The sequence below is a fragment of the Bidens hawaiensis genome, unplaced genomic scaffold (genome assembly GCF_021521415.1).
Source record: "Bidens hawaiensis isolate Kalapana, Puna unplaced genomic scaffold, B.hawaiensis_p1.1 tig00030160_1, whole genome shotgun sequence".
Lineage (NCBI taxonomy): Eukaryota > Viridiplantae > Streptophyta > Magnoliopsida > Asterales > Asteraceae > Bidens > Bidens hawaiensis.
In genome coordinates, this window is record NW_027495004.1 from 93,747 (window position 1) to 117,247 (window position 23,501).

Consider the following 23,501-nt stretch of genomic DNA (forward strand, 5'->3'; position numbering starts at 1 on the left):
AAGTTGGTATAAGGATGGGTGTTTATTGAAGACGTTGGAAGACGTGAGCGTATTTGGGGTCAAGAGAAATTGTTGGAAGACGTCGGTGATGGGGTAAAGTATAAGGATGGGCTTTTATCGGTACCGAGGTATGGGGGATTCAGAGGTACAATTTTGCATGAAGCACACAAGTCGCGCTATTCCATTCATCTGGGCGCAACCAAGATGTACCAAGACCTGAAGAAGAATTATTAGTGGCCTGCGATGAAGTTTGAGGTGGCTCAGTACGTGAGTAAGTGTTTGATGTGTCTGCAAGTTAAGGCTAAGCACCAGAAGCCATTCGGGAAACTTCAACCTCTGGAAATACCTGAGTAGAAGTGGGAGCACCTTAGGATGGATTTTGTGACTAAACTGCCTCGTACTCCTAGGGGTAGCTATGACACCATTTGGGTAATCGTTGATAGATTGACCAAGAGCGCTCACTTCTTGCCGATTCGAGAAACATTTAATTCTGAGCAGCTGGCCGATGTGTTTATTCGTGAGATCGTTTCTAGGTACGCGGTGCCGGTACCTATTGTTTCGGATCGGGATACACGTTTTACCTCCAGGTTTTGGAAGAAGTTTCAAGAGGAGATGGGTACCAAACTTCTCATCAGTACCGCTTATCACCCGCAAACGGATGGTCAGTCCGAGAGGACCATACAGACTCTTGAGGATATGTTGCGGGCTTGTGTTATCGATTTTGGTGGTAGTTAGGATCGTCACTTACCGTTAGTCGAGTTCTCGTATAATAACAGTTATCACAACACGATTGGAATGCCACCATTTGAGATGTTGTATGGTAGGAGGTGTAGGACACCAGTCTGTTGGGGTTCCATTGGTCAGAAACAGTTGGATAGTTTGGAGGTGGTTGAGGCTACGACTGAGAAGCTTGATAAGATTAAGTCTTTTATGAAAGCCGCTCAGGATCGTCAAAAGTCCTATGCGGATAAAAAGCGAAGACCTACTGTGTTTGAGGCTGGGGATCGGGTTATATTGAAAGTTTCTTCTTGGAAGGGTATTATTCGTTTTCGTAAGAGGGGGAAGCTTCGTCAGAGATTCATTGGTCCGTTCCGTATATTGTCCCGTGTTGGTGAGGTAGCGTATAGACTGGAGTTGCCCGATGAGCTCGCGGGGATTCATCCTACTTTCCACGTGTCCCGTTTGAGGAAATGTTTAGCTGATGAGGAGGCCCATGTGCCTCTTGATGATATTGAGCTTGATAGTAAGCTGAACTACGTTGAAGAGCCTATCGTTATTCTTGACCGTCAGCAAAGGCATTAGAGAAATAAAGTGGTTAGTCAAGTAAAGGTGCAGTGGAGGCAACGTAGGGGTTCCGAGGCTACTTGGGAGTCCGAAGACGAGATGATGAAACTCTATCCGCAGTTGTTCCTGTCCCATCGGGATTCAGGGATGAATCCCATTGTAAGGGGGTGGACTTGTAACGCCCATTAATTTTCGGTTCAAGGATTCGAAGCTTGTAAAGTATGTATATTTCTCGAGATTTAACCGACATTTCTCGTAAACCTTCTCGTCATCCCGGTACGTTAAAACATTTAACTTTTCCACCAAGATGTTAATTCTTTAAAATTTGAAGGGCTAGATGTGAAAAATTTTTATAACATAAACCAAACCCAAACCCCATTTCCCCCTCCTTGTCCAATCGGCATATTGCAGCCACCGCCCCCCCCCCCCCCCCCTGCGATTTTCTTCATTCCAACCAAGGTTTGGGCATAAAACATCAATTGAAGGTTAGTTCTATGATTCCCCAAGTCTTTTACACCTTAATTGATCTTTATATCACTCGTATTGATCGTTAAATTGCGTGTTGTGGGCTTACCAGGCGGCTGTCAATTCTAACCTTTTCGGGACTGTTTTGGTTGAGGCTTTTGCACCAAAATCCTCCTAGGTATGTCTAGTATATATCATACTTAAAAATCATGTTCATTGGTGTTTGTTAGATTGGTCAACTAGTTGGTAGTTTGAAAGATTGTGTTAGGTTGACTAGAATTGTTGATTGTTGCGTTTAACGCGAGGGTTGAAGTGATAATGACCAATTCAGCTCGGGTTAACTTGGTTTGATGTACGGGCTGTTGAAAAATCATTTTTATAAGTTATAGGGCTGAATTGGTTGTCGGTTACTCAAATGGGTAGGTACAACACGCAATTACGTTTATTGAATAGTTGGTGCGTTGTACTTGCGAGTTACCGACCCATTTGACTCGTGCGTTGTACTTGTTGGCTGTGAATTTATCATATTGGGTCCACACGGGGCTGAGTGGATGTTAATGGCCTAAAAGACTCTTAAACGCGCATGTTAGTGTCACCTAGTGCTTCCGGGGGTAAATTGGGAATTCTTTATTCCCGGGAGTATCTAAGGGTCGTGTGGTGTATGTAAGGCCCCGGGGGCTGTTACGATTGAGTTTGATGAGGTTGAGGCTTTAAGTAATTCGAACCATGATAGAACGTCTCGTAGGATAAACGAGTCCTTTCGATGTCATTAGTGATGTTTGAATGTAAACCGATAGGTGTTTGAGTTTTGGGATTACTTAGGGGTCCTCTAGATTATGGTGAAATCGTGCCTTGTGTTAGGTGAGTTCATGATGCCCTTTTTTACTCTTTTTATGTTTTTGGGCTAGCATGCACACCTATGCGATTTTGCTTGATGAAACGTTTAAGCTATTTTATATAGGCTTACTTGTATAGGGTAGGCCTTGGGATGATGTTATAGTATGTTGGCATGTATTATTGTATGGCCAATAATTGGCGATGTTTATCAGTCGTTATCGACTAAGGATGTTATGTATGCCTACTTTGTGTTTGCATACGTTGGATGAGATGTTACGTGTTTGGGTTGTACGTGTGCTCGACCCTGATGTTGTTACTTGGATGTTTATATATATATAGGGAGGTACTTATAAAGATGTTTATATATATATATATATAAGGATGATTATTTATTGATGATGATGGCCTAACTGATGTATCCCATTTATTTTTAAAATCCTTGGAATGACTATTATGATTATTAATTATTGATGTTATTTATTAAAACTTGAACTCACTCAGCTCAAGCTGACTTTGTGTGCATGTTAGTGTGAGTTTCAGGTTAGGAGGAGGATACCTTACCGCTTGGACGTGCACGAAGCTACTTGGACGGTGAAGGGCATACGTGGATGGAAGATTTAAATATTGAACATTTTTTTTAAAGTTTTATCAAATACATTTAAATTGGTTTTGGGCATAATTCCCGGGTTTTGGGAACTTATTTTATTAATTATGGTTTTCCGCTGAATTATACTCTGAATTGGTTGTTTTAATGGAATGAACGGTTTTCAAGTTTAAGTATTTTTATAAGTATTATGGATGAATACCAACTGTAGGATTCCCGAGATTCGGGGTCTTACATGTGGTGGGGAAGATTCTTATAAATTGTGCTGTTTCAGGTCCTTTAGATGTGATTTTAATGAAAAAATTCAGGTAGTTAAGAGACAAACTAAAAAAGTGGGTAACGGATTGTAAAATTAAGGAAGGTGAAACTTACAAATTTTTAAATTAGAAAAAAGAAGATTTTGAGTTACTTATGGAGGAAAGGGATCTTGAGAAGGATGAGGTGTGGGTGTGGGAACAATGTAAAAATGGTATAGAGGATATTGAGGCTTTAGGGGCTAAAGATTTAAAACAAAAATCCAGAGTTAAATGGGCGTCCTTCGGTGATGATAACACGGCCTTCTTTCATAGTATGGTTAATGGGAGGAAAGTTCAAAATGCTATTCCAGGATTAGAGATTGACGGAGAGTGGATTTCTAAACCGACTTTGATTAAGAAACATGTTTACAAGTTTTTTAGAGAGCACTTTCGAGAAAAATTCAAAATTCAGCCAGAGTTGGAATGTGAAGGGATTAGAACCGTCCCTACGGACCTTAAAGATAGTTTGGTGGCTCCTTTTTCTAAAGAGGAAATCAAGTCCGCGGTGGTTGATTGCGGGTCGGATAAAGCTCCTGGATCAGATGGTTTTAATTTTAAGTTTGTAAAGAAATTTTGGGGTTTGCTGGAGAATGGCTTTTATAATATTCTTGTAGCCTTTCATGAGTCTGGGGTTATTAGTTCTGGTTGTGGATCCTATCATGCTCATTGGGATTATTAGTAAAGTGATTTCTAAAATCCTTGCTAATCGTCTCAAAAAGGTGTTGGGGGTGTTGATTTCTGAGTCTCAGTCAGCGTTTCTCAAAGACAGGTTTATTTTGGTTGGGTATCTCATTGTTTCTGAGCTGGTGGATTGGTTGAAGAAAAAGAATAAGAAGGCATTCCTTTTGAAGATAGATTTTGAGAAGGCATATAACAACGTTAGTTGGAATTTTCTAATTAATATTATGCTTCAGATGGGCTTTCCTAACCAGTGGTTTTGTGGGTTAAATGGATTTTGGTTTCGGCTAGGTTGGCAATTCTAGTGAATGGGTCGCCGACTTTCTAATTTAATTGTGAAAAGGCGCTCAAACAAGGAGATCCTTTGTCCTCTTTTTTATTTCTAATCGTGATGGAGACTCTTTCTTGGATGTTGAATAAATCTATAGAGATAGGGGAATTGCCAAGGATTCGCATTTCGGACATGGATATCACTCATCTTTTTTATGCCGACGATGCTCTTATTGTTGGCGAGTGGTCTCGGGAGAATTTGGAAAAAATAGCTCTGGTCCTTCGGTGCTTTTATTTGTGTTCGGGTCTTAGAATTAATTTACATAAGTCCAACTTGTTCGGAATTGAAGTCGAAGACGACAAAGTGGATGACATGCGAGCCGTGGTGGGGTGTAGAAGGGGATTGTTTCCTTTTGATTATTTAGGGATCAAAGTTGGGGCAAACATGAATCGCATTGGCAATTGGTTTTCTGTTATTAATGTGGTGGAGAAGCGGCTCGTCTCGTGGAAGTCTAGACTTCTATCTATTGTAGGAAGAGTAACTCTTATAAGATCAGTTTTAGAGAATCTTCCCATTTATTATTTCTCGCTTTTCAAAGCTCCTTCGGCGGTGATTGAAAAGTTAGAAGGTATTATGAGACGTTTTTTATGGGGAGGATCTAGTGAAGAAAAAAAGATCAATTTGGTTGCTTGGGAGAGAGTGGCGAGGCCAAGGAAATTTGGTGGGTTGGGTTTAAGTCGATTAAAATATACTAATGAAGCTCTTCTACTTAAATGGAGTTGGCGGTTCAAAAAGGATGGGAATTGTTTATGGAAGAAACTCATTGCGGCACGTCATGGTGGTACTCGAAGTTGGTCCTTCTTACCGCTAAGGTTGGCGGCTCATGGATGGTGGAGAGAGATAGTGAAGATCGGGGAGCGTTCGATTGTTAATTGTTAAAAACTTAATAGTTTCTTGCATGGCATCGCTAGGGATGGTGTAAACTGTGACAATTGAGACAAAACCAGGTACACCCTAATATACGGTTACCGATTAAACGCGTATTACGTATCGACGAACGATTAACCGAACGGGTATGGTTATGACCCAGATATCCCGAGGGGCCATCTATAAGTGATATACGTTTAATATAAGCCAATATAGTAATATTATGGCCTTAGTTCGATAGCAAAACAGTTAAACGAAAACATGCTCGTTTAACTAGTCGCTGTAGATTTAAATGCGAAAGAGAATCACAAAACAAGCATTGTATCATCCATTAAGCCGAAAAAGATTTACAAAACACTTAGTGGGAATGTTTTAAGCAATCCGTGAAAATATTTTCGATTTTTACAAACGTATAGTATGTTTTTATAAATTTATATAAAAATAGCCGAAAAACACTCGTTTTTGCGCTGTTTGTCGTACCCGTATGTTTTTCGCGCAAAAAACCGAACCCGAAATAACTTTGGACTTTGGTTTTCGCGTACGAGCTTGTAGATCCAGAAAATTGGCTCAAAATGAGCCCAAAGTGAGCCCAAATGTCTTCTGGCCGCAAAGGGGTAACCCCCCCCCCCAAGGTTCCTTTATATTAATTAACAAATGTGAGATATTTTTTGCATCCTAATCAACAAAATTATGGAATTTCTCTCCTTGTTCTTCAACAAAACTCAAGAAACCCTATGTATTTTAATTAATTTCATAATTTTTAACTTATTTTAATTATGTTTAATATCATATAAGCATGGTTTAATTGCCAAAAATCATTCCTAACCATGTAAAAATCCTAAAAATGTTCCATAAACATGTTGTGATCATACACATGGCTAGGAACCTGGTTTGATAGTTTTTATGGCCATAAACACGGATTAGAGGGTTTATACGGCGTTTTTACGGTTCAAAGGTTCGATTTTATACCCTAGCCAAAACCCTAAGTTAAGAGGCTGCCATGTTGATGAAACTTGCTTGTTTTGTGATATAGGACCTGTATCTAGCTTTCATAGAAATACAAGAACCCGAAAACTTGATTAGAAGGACGAAAACGAACCAAAACCGCTAAGGTAATACCGAATCACTTGATTACAGGCTGTTTAGGTTAAGGTTGTGATGTGCATATTTTTAGGTCATGAAATTTTTCAGGAACATCAGTGACCATTTTTTTGAGTCCCTGTTCAAATTTGGTAATTTTTCAACCATCCGAGAATATTTGGCAAATTTATTACCTAATTGGGGAGTTTATTTGGGAAAAATAGTTAAAATGCTTGAAAAATTATGAAATTTTGTGGGAAACTCGGATTTGGTATATTATGATCACATATGAAATTTGGGGTCATTTGGAAAACCCTATGTATGTTTTATACATTTGCGTTTATTTGAGTTTTCGTAGTCGCTTTTGGCTCAAAAAGAATATTTGGCAAAGTTTTCAAAGTTTGGAATTTTTCCAGGTTGTTTTGTGGTATATTCTGGTCACTCAGAAATTTTAGTGGATATTTTGGAAATCGTTTGGTATAAACGGATGATTTTCAAGCTAAATATAGCAGATAAAATGAATTTTTATAAATTAATAAATCAGTAAATAAATTCAGAAATATTTTTATAAAAATCTACACATTTTAATTGATAAATGACTAAATTTTCATAATTTAATGATTAACGGATAATTAATTGTGCTAATTTAAAGATTAAACAAATTCAATTCTGATAAAAACCGACGAGTTCGTGATTAACGAACCTGTTGGAATATCATAACATCAAAAGTGATCAAAAATTATATTTTTGGATTAATTAAGTAAAAACGAACTTTTTGTGAGAAATCTGGACAATTTGGATAAATTATGCGCATTTTTCTCCAAATTAAGCTGAATAAATTGAAACGAGCCCCATAGCGAATCCAGGACCCCAATGTGTGATCTTTCTTTATAAATTAATCATTTTATCGACCAACACATTTACCTGAGCTTACATCCCCATAACTGTTTTCTGACTCATAAACGAACAACTTGGCCCAGCTGGGGAAACGGGGAAACTGAGCCAAGTTCGGTTTTATATATTAGACATTGAACAATATCACAACCTAAGCCTATTGACCCTTTTTGGGCGTAACAGCTATACCCAGATTAGATATACAACCTAGTTTAGTATTGAGATTATAATAAATTAAAATATTAATATAATTATAATATTGATTATAGGGACTAGTGATAGCAAGTCAAGTGAACTACGATCTGACGCACTACTGTATACCGACTAAACCGTGAGTTTCATGACCCCACTTTCTGAGCTACTTTACAAACTTTTGGGGTGAAAAGCATGTTTGCTAATATCTATATACATATCTGAAACGTATGATGATGTGAATTATCTAAGTGCTAACACATGAAAGTCCCCACTAACACAGTGATTAACTTCGAGCTGGTGGCTTATGAATAGTACTATTGGTTTGACAAACCCAGGCGGGGCCAATATGGTTCGCTAAGACATTATCCCATTTGCACATGTCCATAATCATACAAACCGGCTATGTAGTGTTAGGCATGGCTACTTGGGGCATAATGTGGGCGGAAGGGGAGCCACAATGGTTGATTGCGCGTGGGAAATGGAGGCACGCAGCACGTACAAACAGTCCAGGCTTCACTTTAGCTTAGTATAATTACATCACATATACATATACATATATATATATATACATACTTACATACGTATATACAAATTATGACTTGTGATTACGCATATTTGTTTTCTTGAAACTCGCGAAACTCACAAATTCGTGTAGTTGACCCATGTTAAACGTGTTTTTAAGGTGTGGTACCGAAGTTGGAAAATCCGTGATGTTGTGCTATCTATTATTGAATGTGGTCGATGCGGTGTGAATAGACGCAAGGGTACTAGTACGAGTGGAATAGCTTACGAACATATTTTGTTGTAACACCTAGTTTGTAAACGAAGATAGATTAATATAATATATTGTAAATTAGTTTGTAATGTTTCTTTATAAACAATTTGGTTGATACCAGAGGTGTCTGTTACATTCCCGTTTTACACTTCCGCATTGTGCTAGTTGGGGTGTGACATAAACATTAGATTTTGGTTTGACCCATGGCTCTCAGAATTTCCTTTAAGGTGCATGTATCCTAATATTTTTAGATTGGAATCTCAAAAATGGTGCAGCATGGCGGATAGAGTGAGTCTCCAAAATAATGATCAGGTCATGAAATGGGCTTGGCGGCAAGATCCTAGATCATCGGTAGAGCTGGATGAGTTATTTAGGCTTCTGTCCAATATATATGAGTACGACTGGGCCGCTGGATGTGTTAAATGGATTTGGGCTGGATCAAAAGATGACATATTCTCGGTTTCTGCTGCAAAATAACTTATTATTGCTAGTCGATAATATGAACCCTTTTTTAAGTTTAAATGGGATGGGTGGATGTCGATCAAGTGTAATGTGTTAGCGTGGCGAGGCGGAGCAGAACGGGATTCCTACTAAAATTGCTTTAAATAAGCGAGGGTAGTTGTACGTTTTGTGAATCGCATCAGGAATCCGCTAATCATATTTTCACAGGTTGTATTTTTGCAGCTGAGATATGGGATAGGATTGCCATGTGGTGCCGTTTGGATCCTATTTTCGTGTTTGAAGTTCGGGATATTCTTGTGTTAGCGAAATGTTTAAAGAAGTCGAAACTCAACAAAAGGGTGACTCATTGTATAGTGGTTACGACCTTATGGAGTATGTGGAATGCAAGAAATGAGAAGATTTTTCAGGATAAAGAGGCCATAGCTTTCGAGGTGGTGTCCAAGATTAAATTTTGTTCGTATTTTTGGATTTGAAATAGGTCTAGATTTAAATCTAAAATGAAGCAATTGGTGTAAATATCCTTTTGGGTTGATGTAACTTGGTTTTCCTTGCGGCCCTCGTTTTAAGGACTTGAAGATCGTTTGTGGTTTGTGGTGAATGAAGCTTATTTTTCAAAAACGAAAAAAAAATATACTCATATATATTCTACTTTTAGAAAAGAGTTATGTGCCATTTTGGTACATGTGGTTTGACCAACTATGCAACTTTAGTACCTATACTTTATTTTATGCAAATGACTATCCCATTTTCAAAAAACTTGCATTTTTAGTACTTTTTTTTAACTCCGTCTATTTTATCAGTTAAGTCAAGGGTACTTTGGTAATTTTGTAATTTTCTTAATTTTTTTCTTTTCTTTTAAATGCCTTCCCCCCTTTTAAATGCCGGCGACATTCACCCCCACCGGAAGTCCACTGCCGGAAACTATTTCAGCTCGTCAGCGAACGCACCAGGTTTGCCAGAAATGTTCGTGAACTCCATCGTCGTCGTCGCTTCGTACTGAACCATCATAAGCCTAATCCGTCGCTGCTCGTCCTTCTCCACCGTTGTTGGATACTGTGGCGGAACCCTAGCCGCTATCATCATCGTCATCGCCACCAATTGAACCAGTAGCAGCGGCGGCAATAATCTGGTGGTTCAATTGTCAGATACTGTGTCGGATACTGTCGGATACTGTCAATTGAACCACCATGGTCGTTCTTCTCCACCATTGTTGGATACTGTGTCAGATACCAGGTTTGTCGCCACCGCTGCTACTGGTTCAATTGGTGGTGATGACGATGAAGATGACGGTGATGATGGCGGCTAGGGTTCCGCCACAGTATCCAACAACGGTGGAGAAGAACAAGCAGCGCCGGATTAGGCTTATGACGGTTCAGTACGAAGCGACGACGGCGATGGAGTTCACGAACATTTCCGGCAAACCTGGTGCGTTCGCTGACGAGCTGAAGTAGTTTCCGACAGTGGACTTCCGGTGGGGGTAAATGTCACCGGCATTTAAAAGGGGGGAAGACATTTAAAAGAAAAGAAAAAAATTAAGAAAATTACAAAATTATCAAAGTACCCTTGACTTAACTGATAAAATAGACGGAGTTAAAAAAAAGTGCTAAAAATGCAAGTTTTTTGAAACTAGGGTAGTCATTTGCATAAAATAAAGAATATGTACTAAAGTTGCATAGTTTGTCAAATCATATGTACCAAAATGACACTTAACTCTTTAGAAAAATATAATTTTATAAAGTGTGACGTATTAAATCACAAATAAATTCTTCCAAATATTCCTTTAACATCTTATGATCATCAATGATTTGTTTAGTTAATAATCTTGCCACAAACCCTTATTACTTACATACAATCTCAGGCAGTTTGTCTCATTTTCTCTCTCCCCAATAATAATAAAATAATCATAACCATCCTCTGTTTCTTCACTTTCTTTTCGTTTTCAAATTCACCTAAAAAGATCATCCCAACACATCACATGCCACCAAATCGGTGCTAATAATATCCAATTGCCGACCTAAAACCACAATGCAATCCACCAAAAACAACACCCCATATTCATTTCTGCTGCTGCTTCTTATTCCTCTGTTCTTCATTCTCTCAAATGGATCATCCACTTCAGGTAGCTTGTTTAATTTGTTAAATTAGTTAAATTTGTTTGTGGGTTTTGTCTATTTTCTGTTAATTTGATCTGGGTTTTGTTTATTTTTTGTTAATATGGCACCACTAGGGTTTTGAGATTATGTTGTCGGTAATTTTTTATTTTATTTTATTATTATTATTTTTTTTTTGCAGAGGGGCAGTATGAGCTGCTGGAAGGTTTTGGGGCTAAAAGGTTACTTGCTGATGAACAATATGATGTGAATTCATCACTTATTTTGGCTCAAAAAAGAACAACAAGAAAAGATCCACTTGATAGCTTTAATGAATACAGAGGAGGATGGAACATCAGTGAGACTCATTATTGGGCTGTAAGTTTCCTCTAATTTTTTTTTTATCTTTATTTTTATTAGGTGAATAATAATTCCAGATTTTGAATCTGATTGTTATGCTTATTTCTTATTTAATTTCAACTTTTTGTAGTGGTTTGATTCATTATTCAAATTTATAGAATAAAGTTAAATTGAAGGAATAAAAAAGTCAAAAAGATCTGAAAAGCATACATCAGTTAGGGTAGTGTTTTTTAGGGTAAAAAAGAGAATTTGATAACTTAACTTTATTGTGTGATTCATAAATTTAAATTTTTTCTAGATACCATGGTAAATCTAACCCTGTATCTTCCACATGGCCTAGACAAGCTTATCTTTCATTTTCCATGTGAAGTGAAGAACCTTTTATATCTTGGTATTCAGATTTGAATAAAAACAACATAACATTCAATGTTTCCAAATTTCATTGATGTATTTTAGTTTTTGAGAAATTATCAACTACTTAAAAATGTACACCAAGTACAATTTAAATACCAAAACTTTTGTGGTCAAAAAACCATTGAATTTAAAGTGTTTGGAACACATATAGTATTTTTATTATTGAAATGGTGTTTAGTTGGCATGTGGCAGTATGAGAAGGAGGTTGAGTAAAGGACAAGATATGTAAATTTGGTCCATCATCTTGGATTTTAAACTGATAATATTTTCTTAATCCAACATGTTGATATAATCAAGGTTATTTAAGAATCTTTGTTCCATAATATAATGTTTAGTTGTGGGAGAGTGGTTAAATATCATTTGAATAATAATATTTTTGTTCCAAATCACATGAATATATTCTAGTTAATACCCTTTCACATTGATTGGAAAAGAAACAATTATTCTCCTTTTGGTTATTAATTTGATTACCAATATTACATTACAATTTAGTCTAATGTTATGCATTGAAAGAATAGGAAGTTTACGCCTTAAAAAAAAGATAAAAAATACAAACTGGACAATTCTCAACCTGTTTACAATTTGTATTTTGTCTATTTATAAGTTAATGGGTCGAAATTGGCACCTCTGATTATGGAAAACCTGATGTATATATTTATGTTAAAATTTTTGTTTTGGACTTGTAATTTAAAAAAAACAAATTATTGAATGCAGTCTGTGGCGTTTACTGCTGTCCCGTTCTTTGCTATGGCTGCTGCATGGTTTGTGTTATTTGGATTGTGCCTAGCGGTTATTTGCCTCTGCTACTGTTGTTGTGCACGAGAACCGTATGGTTATTCACGACTAGCTTATGCCCTTTCCCTTATTCTTCTCATCCTCTTCACCATCGTCGCAATGTTTGTCTCTCTCTCTATACACACACACACACACATATAGGGTGGGGCTAATTTGAAAACCAACTTGTAACAATCAAATTTTTATTTTTTAACACAATGTAATATATGTTATTATCATGACATAGAAAACGTCGCTGGCGAGATGTGACATATGTAACACGCGCATAATTATTTTTGTTACACCATGTGTAACATTGGTTAATTTTTTTTATTTTTAGTTATTTGTTACTGGACGCATAATAACATATACTAGATTGTGTTAAGAAATTTGATTGGTACACTGGGTTTCCAATAGTTTTCTCAACTCAAGTGGGTTTCCAAATTTAGTTTTTCTTTTTAACTTTAGTTTTGAGTTTCTAGTTTGTTTGCAATTTTTTTCGCCGTTTCATTTACTTTAGAGAACCGGTATATTAAAATAAACTCGTGATTTTCGAAAAATAGAAAAATACAAGCTATATCTTCTAAAGAATAAATCGTCTTTGAAAAGTTTAATTACACTTCTTGTGAAGATGGATTTCACTTCTTTGTTTCATTTTTGCAAGAGTGATGGCTTATTCTAAAAAAAGGTTGAATTTCCGACCCATTTTCTTACAAATCGGTGGATTTGGATGGGTCTAATAAAAAATTTAGCTACTAAAGCAAAGGGTCAAATAGACGAAGCAAGTCAAACAACTTGATATCTGTCCAAATATTCTTTAATGCGCATACAAGTTCGTAAATTGCTTAATTTAAAGATTTGGTTTGTGATGGTGTAATCATATTTAACACACTAGTTATTTATTTATTGAAATAGTGAACAAAAACAATTTTAAAGGTCAACCTGTACTACAAATGGGTTGTTTCAACCCGAACCTGTTTTGACCTGTTTTCCAACCTGCCCCAGTTTTCAATCTTGCTACCTTAATTTGTAACAAAAAAGTCAAATACATGGTCAACCCTTGCATTGAAATCAGGTTATGACTATACACGTAAACTAATGGATCTGCTTGTATCTTTTCAGTGTTGGATGTGTTATTTTATACACGGGTCAAGGGAAGTTCCACAATAGTACAACCAAAACGTTGGACTATGTTGTAGATCAGGCAAACACAACTGCACAAAAACTTAGGAATTTGTCTGATATTCTTGCTTCTGCAAAGAAAGTAGGGGTGGCCCAGGTGTTCTTGCCCGTTAATGTCCAATCAGACATTGATGAGATTCAAACAAAGCTCAACTCATCATCTTATGAGCTTTCTGATAGAACGGAAGATAACAAAGATGACATCCAAGAGGGCCTAGATAGAGTGTAAGTATATCAGATGTTATAAGTACATAATATTTAAAAAATGATATAACAAATGTATCATAAAATTGATTAACATTATGTGTATTTGCAGGCGGTTGGCCCTTATTATTCTATCCGCTGTGATGCTCTTCTTAACATTCCTTGGATTTGGTAAGCTTTCTTTTGTTCCTTTACGTTGACAAAGTTTGCTTTTAGTTATTGTTTTTTGTATTTCTTTTTACTAATTTGATATTTGTAATTTCAAATGGACGGGTCGGGTAAAGGTAAGGGTGTGCACGAAACCGAAATAATCGATGCAAGCAAAGTACCAAACCGAAATAACCGAATCCAATAAAAAACCAATGGTTTGGTTTTATGTTTTTTTGGTTTGATTTCGGTTTTGCTATAAACCAAAAACCGAAAAAACTGAAAAAGTCGATTTTAAGTTATTTATAAGAAATAAATAATTGTGCAGCCCAAAAAATTTAGATCCTGATGTACTTTTGAATTGATAATTAATCATTAATTAACAAAAACAATAAAAAGTTTAGGCCCATATTCATTATGTTTGGCCATATTATTTGGCCCAAATCTTCAAGCCCAAAAGATAAAATCAAAAAAACCGAAACCATTGTGAAAATCGAAAATCCGAAACCAAACGGTTTTAAAAAACCCAAAACCATATTTTGGGTTTTGGTCCGGTTTGACCCCAAAAACGATCCATGCACAACCCTAGGTAACGGGTCAAGTCTGGTAATATTTCACTTTTTGAAGCAATTTGACCTACTTTTTGTCTAATATTTTTTTCTTTTATTTTTAATATATAAATAGATAGGGCATGCTATCTGAACCCTACGTCTTTTAAGCACAGGGTTCAGATAGCATGCCCTATCTATTTATATATTAAAAATAAATAGATAGGGCATGCTATCCGAGTTCAGGTAGGATGGTGTAGATGGAAAGCAGCCACAGGTATATTGTGCGACAAGAGTTTCCCGACTAAACTAAAGGGAAAATTCTATAGGGTGGCAGTTAGACCTGCAATGCTATATGGAACAGATTGTTGGGCCATCAAGAAGGTACAAGTGCGGAAGATGGAGGTAGCAGAAATGAGAATGCTACGTTGGATGTGTGGGCACACAAGGCTAGACCGAATAAGAAACGTTGTGTTTCGCGAGAGATTAGGGGTGGCGAACATAGCAGACAAGATAAGAGAGGGGAGATTGAGATGGTTTGGACATGTAAAGAGAAGACAGACGACGAATCCTGTTAGATCCGTAGAAAACATTACTATAGAGGGGAGGAGGGGTAGAGGACGACCGAAATTGACTTGGGATGAGAGGATTAGGCATGATTTGATAGACCTAAACCTCTCCGAGGACATGGTTGAGGATAGGAATTCGTGGAGAAGTAGAATTAAAGTTAAGGATTTTTAGAGAGAATTGAATACCTTAGGGCTTAGACTTAACTTATTTAGGTCACATACCATAATGGTATTTCCCTTACATATATTATTATTATTATTATAATTATTATTAGCTTTTATATAGCTGTTAAAATGTGATCTTATTATTAATATTATTATAATTAGTAGTAGTTTTTATATAACTGTTAAACTTTGATTTCCTTTATTTTGCTTCATACACATGTACTTAGAGCCGAGAGTCTCTCTGGAAGCCACCTCTTTATTCCTTTGGATAGAGGTACGGTGTGCCTACATCCCACCCTCCCCAGACCCTACTTATAGCTTTGCTGTCGGTGGGATTTTACTGGGCATGATTGATTGATTGATTGATATATATAAATAAATAGAGTTTGTAATAGATGGTTAAAAAATTTAATTTATATTAGTGTAAACCAATATTTATAATTAAATGACTTAGCGCGCGCGCGTATGTGGGGGGAGGGGGGTGGGGCAATATAAATATGCTTTGGGAGACTTTCTACCTGTCTGACCCGATTAATCTGTTTATTTTTGTTTACTTCTTAGCTAATCTGTTTTGCTTTCACCTCTTGACCTGTTAGTGATCAGACATCACCTAAAGAAATGGGTTCAATTTGATGTGTACTAATTTCTTTAATTCTAATATCTCCTTGCAGTGTTTTCAATCTTTGGCATGCAATGTATGGTTTACACGTGAGTGACATAATAATTTTATATATTATGCACTGAAATTATCTGTTTTCTTACATTATGTTTTTAAATCATCTCAGCCTGGTCATACTCGGATGGATTTTCGTGACGGGGACGTTTATATTGGCCGGAATTTTCCTCCTTTTGCACAAGTTTCGTTTTTTTGCATTTGGCTTTTAAGCTTACTATTACTTGTCTAATAAAAAAATGTCAAAATGAGGTTTGGCTGGTCCCACTGGTTAGCAGGGTATTGGTGAGACCAGGTAGTTATTGTTTGATATTTACCGATAACCATGGTGTTGTTGTGGTTAGTGTGACTGCAGACACTTGTGTATCAATGACCGAGTGGGTTGATAACCCGACGGCTCACACAGCTTTAGACGACATTCTTCCGTGTGTCGATAATGCAACGGCTCAAGAAACTTCATTGAGGACCAAAGAAGTGACTTCTCAACTTGTTAATGTCATCAACCAAGTCATCACTAATGTCACTAATATAAACTTCGCCCCAAATTTTACTCCTCTCTACTTCAATCAGTCTGGGCCCGCAATACCCCTCCTTTGCAACCCATTTAAGCCCGATTACACAGATCGGACTTGTGACCCTAAAGAAGTCTCATTGAGCAATGCCACACAGGTAAAGTTCATATTAGGGGTGTGATCTTTTAACACGACATGAACCCAACGTGAAATTTGTGGGTTTGAGTTTAGTGTAAACGGGTTCGGGTCTGTTTTGGGTTGAACCCCTGAATCTGTTTAGCTAAACGGGCCGTTTCAACCAGGAGGGTTGACCTGTTAAACCCATTTTTAGTATTTTGTTTCTCAAAATGTATTTTTTGTCATAAACCATGTTGGTTGGATATTTTATGCCAACATTTTAAACTTTAAAAAGAAATCACATAATTTTTCACTATTACAATGTAAATATTTTGGCTACCATTTGTATTCTTTCCTGTAAATTTGTAATTTTTTAAGTATAATTTGCAAAATGAAAAAAAAATCAGGTTAAACGGGCCGTGTTCATGCAGCCTGTTTTGTTTTTGCGTCCATGCTGTGTTCGGGTTCGTTTTCATGGGTTCGTTTGGGTACATAAGTCCGGCACAATTTCCGTGTTCGTTTTGTTTTCGCGTCTGTTTTCAGGTTTGTCAGTTTTTCGGGTTCGCATCGGTTAGACCCGCCAACCCACTAATGTGGCCCGCTAGCGTTTATAATTCATAGTATTTGTTATATTTAACACATTGACTATGGTTCACCCAGCCCGATAACACATTCTTTATTGGTCGCCAGGTGTACAGTCAATTTGTTTGTCAAGTGTCACCGAGCGGGATCTGCACCACCACGGGCCGCCTGACACCCGACTTCTACAGTCAAATGTCAGCTGGGATAAAAGTAAGCTATGGGCTGTACCTTTACGGGCCTTTTCTGGTTGAGCTTCGGGACTGCACGTTTGTGAGACAAACATTCACAGACATCACGCGTGACCACTGCCCGGGTCTGAGGCGGTACAGCAACTGGATTTATGTTGGGCTATTGATGGTCTCGTTGGCGGTGATGCTGTCGCTTGTGTTTTGGGTTACTTATGGAAGAGAAAGAAGGCATCGCGCGTACACGAAACGCTCATTGTGAGAACACATGGTGATAAGGGTATGTGAAAGTTGAGGTGATGTTTGTGAATAGTTGTGATGTGGAGTATGGAGAGAATGTGGTTGTGGTTGTGGTTTTGTTTGGGTTAATCGTGTTAGATTGTTTGTAGTGTGTTTGTTATGGTATTTTATTTTGGAGTTATCATTTTTATTACGATATATATGAAACCTAGTTATGAGTTATGACGGTATTTTAATGGTTCAGAATTTGGGTTGTGGTATAAAACCCAACCCCGAACTGTTTTGACCCATCAGTCATAGGCTAAAAAGGATAATGCATGAGGATCGTAAACTACTCTTGTTAAGTTATTCAGATCATATTTAATATTACAAAGTATTTAAATTACATCAAAATAGAAGGTAAGCGTTCTAGCAAGCTACGCCGCTACCCCTTTTTGAATTGCAAAATCCAATCTTTTAAAACTATATTTAAATGTTAAAATGAAACAAAAGTTAGTGATTTGTTTGGGTGGAAGTTTGGTTTTGATCGCTTAATAAATGAGCAAACATGCATTGTGATAAAACCCCATACCTAAAGTTAACATCATATAACCCAATTGAGACATTGTGGAATAGGGTAAACCCCTTTTAATGTCTTTTTAAGCAAGAGTTAAAGTAGCTTCGAAAAAAACTGTTATTATCCCTATCAAATAGATCAAATTCATTATGTGGGGTATGACTATGAAAAGAGGCATAAATCGAGCTACAAGAAAAATTCCCGCAACTACCATCATCGCAACATGTATAAGAGCCGAAATAGGAGTCGGTCCTTCCATTGCATCAGGTAACCATACATGAAGGGAAAATTGTGCAGATTTAGTAATCGCACCGGCAAATAATAATATGAATAGATTTTGAATTATGTTTTAGCTACATAGATACTTTTTACAATTCTTCTAGAGTTGATTTGGTATTTAAAACATATAATTTAACATGTTAATGAACTTTGCAGAACAATGTTAATGTACTTTTTTCTTTTCTTTTAAATTTTTTACAGGTGTCATATAATAAGCTACGATAACGATATTTATTATTATTATTATTATTTTGTTTAGATTTGATATTGCATTTCAAGACATTAACGCCAGTGGACCCATGCAAGATACTTAATTGGAAGCAGCTCCACTCATGATAGATCATCCGTCGACGTGTAGTGCGATTATAATAACCCTAACCTAACCAAACCATGGTTATATAATCCCACCATACCTACATAACCAATGCAATGCATTATCCACTTATTAATTAACCCCCAAGCTTCCAACTAATTGCATCCCATACCCTCACAATCCCATCCCTATATATTCACCCTAGAACGAGAACTATGTTTGCCCGACTGACTCAGTGGCGGTAATGGGTGTCCGGGATACCTCTTAACTTTCTCCGAAAAATGTCATTTTATGTATCATACCACAAAGCTTTAAGACCAGTCATTTTCATGTAACAAAATTATTTCTTGATTAGAATAACAATTCTATTGAATTTTTCTTCTAAATCCGGTCTTAATGGCAACATCTTCTAACAAAACGACACCATCCAGGATCGTTCCGGTGAACCTTCATAGTTTATCGTCAACAATGCCATCACCGTCGAAATTTTCAATATCACGTACACCGAACCGGTCGAAGCCGGTGTCTCCTCGAGATCGAAAACAAACCGGAAGGAATAAGAAGACGTGCATGTGTTCGCCCACGACGCATCCAGGATCCTTTCGGTGTAATTTACACAAAAATAATTGCAATAGTAGCCGCTCGAACAGACTAAATGCTCGTAGGTCCGCGATGACTAACTCGCTGGTGCGAATCATTACGGCAGAAGGAGGTGATCTGGTTAGGAGAGCTCTAGCCGCCTTGATTAGGCCGTCTTCGCACCATCAGAGGCGCAGGTCAGCGTTCGAACCCAGACCTAGCCGTTTGTCGTTAATGTCTAAAGCGGATGACTTGTAACCTTCCTTGAGGTTTTGTGCTACATACGTGATCTGCTTTTCAAATTTGAAGATATTAAATGGATTTTAAAGAGGATGAAGATGATCAGCAACTAATAATAAGTTATCATGAATAATGAGTATTCCAAAACGGTTACAAGGAAGATAAATGGGCAATGCAGCAACCTCGTTTGAAAAGATCCTACCAAAAACAAAGTTTTGGGTCTTAGGGGCTGAAATATTACTATATGCACAACACACTGAACCAAATGTGCAAGCAATCGAATCGAATGGTTTGAAAGAAAGTATCCGTTCTGTTGTACACAGCACACATATGATATAGTCTGTGTGTTTCCAAAGTATCCGTTCCGTTGATATCTCCAAGATTAGCTTAATAGTTGTAACAACTCAAATCTGAATTAGTGCAAAACAACTTCAAAATTCAATTCGTAGTTTCCTATATAATTCTTAGTTGTGACTGGTCTGTGTTACTCTTTTGTGCTGGCCGGGCTCGCCTGGCCTCTGGAACTAGCTCGTTGACTCAAATATAAATGTAGTTTATAATTAGTATATATTTTATTTGTTGTCCGTGTCTAGCAATCGGCCCTCGTGCTCTCAATAATAGCATACCGCAATTTAAGGAAAAGGATTTAGAGGCAACAACATCCGGTCACTTCTTCTGGCTAGCACAGTTTTATCTTGTGTTGGATTGAACCAGACTATAAATTATAAGTGACGAAATTATAACGTAGTGCGATCAGGGTGGTCCTACGCCAACAGTGTTATATAACTATATGTGCCGGCCACATGTTCGGTTGATCATATGGAAATTTTCAGGCCCTAACTCTGATAAACAATGTTAGTGCAAACGTCTACTTTTCTGAACTTCACGTACACACTGCCTTAGTGTAAACACTTGTGCTGGCTAACTCGATCCGGCCGTATAGTTGCCCTTGATACATGCTTTAATTATTGTCTAGATCAAGTATGACAAACATTAAATACACATGTTTTGATAAAAAAAAAGGTTAAACTTTTCTTTACAAAAGACCAGATTCTTGCAATATCTTTGACGACTATGCCATGATGACATGCTCCAGAGCATATGTTTAACATAAGAGAGCATGAAACGAGACATTATGTCTCCACAATGTTCACATTAAATAATGGCTACCTCCTTTGGGTATAAATACTCCATTCGAAAGGGAAAGCAGCATTTAATTTTGTTGCATTCATTTTTTAGATTATCTTTCGATCTATAGAAATATCATCGATGCTCAGTCACAAGGTCCAACCCTTGTGGTTGATCGGGACAGATATGAGACATTTATTTGCCTATATTTTCACTAAATGAGCCAGAAATTGGTGTAAAACATGCCAAGTTAATTCGATTACATGATTAAAGACTAGGCCGAAGAACACAAGGTGAATGTGTAGAAAATTGGCTATCAAAACACCACTCCTCCACGGTCACACTCCAACACACTTGTATGTGTAACGGCGTTTCCTTACGCTATGTTCCAAACTTATGGAGAGAAAAGAAAAGAAAGTAGAGAAAATCAAAAGAAGGCGTTTCAGGTTGTTCTTTTTCTTCTTTTTTTTTAAAACAAAAAGGAAGAGAAAGGGAGACTAAAATGATTGTATTTCTTTTCCTTTCAATTGAGAATAATTAAAGAGAAATAAAAGTAGAAAATATTTTATCAAACTCAATATAATTAAAATTACCATGTTGCTCTCACAATAAACCTAATACGTCGCTCATCATCACAAAACTCCAACGTTGTGACGCATTAAGCATACAGACGCCAAGCCTGCTTCTCAAAGCTTGTTTCAACATTTTTTTACTAGGTATTTTGAATTGAATTTCTTACACTTTGTTTTGATTGATTATATATATATATATATAGAAAATGGTTCAAATAAGAATAAATAGTTTCCTAGAATGATAAGAACCAATATATTTTTGACATTTGGCATTAAAACCAATGGTAAAAGAATAATTCTAGGAAATTATGTCGGTTATAATGGTGAAAGAATAATTATAGGAAACTATGTCAGTTTTTGGTAATTTTAAATCTCAACCCTTGGATCCCCTAATCTAATGGCCCATAATTATTCTTACCATTCCTAGGAAACATTGTCTTTTTACAATAACCTATATATATATATATATATATATATATATATATATATATATATATATATATATATATATATGGGATGAGATCTAGTGAAAACTCATTTTAAAGAGAAAACTTAAAAACTCCAAAAAACTACTAAAAAACTATTTTTAATTTTTTTTAAAATTCTCTTTTGAAGCTTTCTTTTTTACCATTATTCTTATATGTTGTTATTGGTTTAAAAAAAAAAAAAAAAAAAAAACCTTGTCGGTAACCTCATCGGTATAGTGCGCATGTGTAATAGTGTACATTGCATATATGCAAAACTGTTTTTATTGCATAGAATACAACAACACTAGTGCACATATTTGATACACACTATTGTATATATGCAATATAAGACTAATACACGCATCGAATACACATTAGTACATATGTGTAATACAACATTAACGCAAATATGCACCACATCGACTTTTATTTTATTATTATTTTTTTCTATATAATACAACACTACTACACATATATACAATACACAAATATTGAATACATGCAATAAAACACTATTAAACTCAAAAATACATAGTAATACACATGTGTAATACAACGGTATCGCACAGTAATACGTATGTGCATTACAGCGGTTTTTTTTTATTTTTTTTATATTTTTCGAGTGAAATATAAGAAAATATAAGAATAATGGCTAAAACAGAATTTTGAAAATATTTTTTTATTTTTAATTAAAAATAATTCTTTAGGAGTTTTTAAGTTTTCTCTTTAAAGTTGAGCTCTTGATCCTCTCCCTATATATATATATATATATATATATATATGGGGTGGGATCTAGTGAAAACTTATTTTAAAGAGAAAACTTAAAAACTCCAAAAAACTACTAAAAAACTATTTTTAACTTTTTTAAAAATTCTTTTTTGAAGTTTTCTTTTTTTTTTTTACCATTATTCTTATATGTTGTTATTGGTTTAAAAAAAAAAAAAAACCTTGTCGGTAACCTCGTCGGTATAGTGTGCATGTGTAATAGTGTGCATTGCATATATGCAAAACTGTTTTTATTGCATAGAATACAACAACACCAGTGCACATATTTGATACACACTATTGTATATATGCAATATAAGACTAATACACGCATCGAATAGACATTAGTACATATGTGTAATACAACATTAACGCACATGTGCACCACATCGAATTTTATTTTATTATTATTTTTTCCATATAATACAACACTACTACACATATACAATACATTGAATATATGCAATTAAACACTATTAAACTCAAAAATACATAGTAATACATATGTGTAATACAACGGTATCGCACAGTAATACGTATGTGCATTACAGTGGGTATTTTTTTTATTTTTTTCGAGCAAATGGTAAGAAAATATACGAATAATGGCAACAATAAAAATTTGAAAATATTTTTTTATTTTTAATTAAAAATAATTCTTTAGGAGTTTTTAAGTTTTCTCTCTAAAGATGAGTTTTCTCTTGATTCTCTCCATATATATATATATATATGTATGTATGTATGTATGTATGTATGTATGTATGTATATATATATAGGGTAAGGATCCTAAGAGAACCCTTTGTAAATTGAGAACTTTGAGAACCATTTTGGACCACTAAAAAGCCTTTAAAAATATTTAAAAAATTATAAAACAAAAAAAAACAAAATATTTAAAAAAGTTAAAAAGCCAAAATTCTTATATTTCATTCCGGTTTCATAAAACCCTAATGATTAGATAATGAATGACATAAATAAATACAAGTGTAAACATGTCTTCGAGTATGATACATCGTTTTCGAGCAGACTTGTAATACATGGCATGCTCGAAACAAGTCTTCGAGCATACTTTACTTA

At 36.0% G+C, this 23,501-nt stretch overlaps 1 protein-coding gene across 1 annotated transcript; it reads left to right on the plus strand.

Moving 5' to 3' along the window:
* The first annotated feature begins 11,072 nt into the window (after positions 1–11,072).
* Positions 11,073–17,645, plus strand: LOC143579906 (uncharacterized). Its single transcript, XM_077063081.1, has 8 exons — positions 11,073–11,236; positions 12,347–12,528; positions 13,529–13,813; positions 13,905–13,963; positions 15,893–15,929; positions 16,007–16,078; positions 16,239–16,563; positions 17,214–17,645. The coding sequence occupies exons 2-8, from the start codon at positions 12,380–12,382 to the stop codon at positions 17,550–17,552; spliced, it is 1,266 nt and encodes a 421-aa protein (XP_076919196.1). The 5' UTR covers positions 11,073–11,236; positions 12,347–12,379; the 3' UTR covers positions 17,553–17,645.
* Positions 17,646–23,501: the final 5,856 nt, after the last annotated feature.

What these genes read in the sequence shown, in the direction of transcription:
- LOC143579906 (XM_077063081.1), top strand. Translation starts at nt 12,380, where the DNA reads ATGGCTGCTGCATGGTTTGTGTTATTTGGATTGTGCCTAGCGGTTATT. An exon ending in CTTAACATTCCTTGGATTTG is followed by an intron (nt 13,964 to 15,892) that starts GTAAGCTTTCTT and finishes ATCTCCTTGCAG; the next exon opens with TGTTTTCAATCTTTGGCATG. An exon ending in ATGCAATGTATGGTTTACAC is followed by an intron (nt 15,930 to 16,006) that starts GTGAGTGACATA and finishes AAATCATCTCAG; the next exon opens with CCTGGTCATACTCGGATGGA.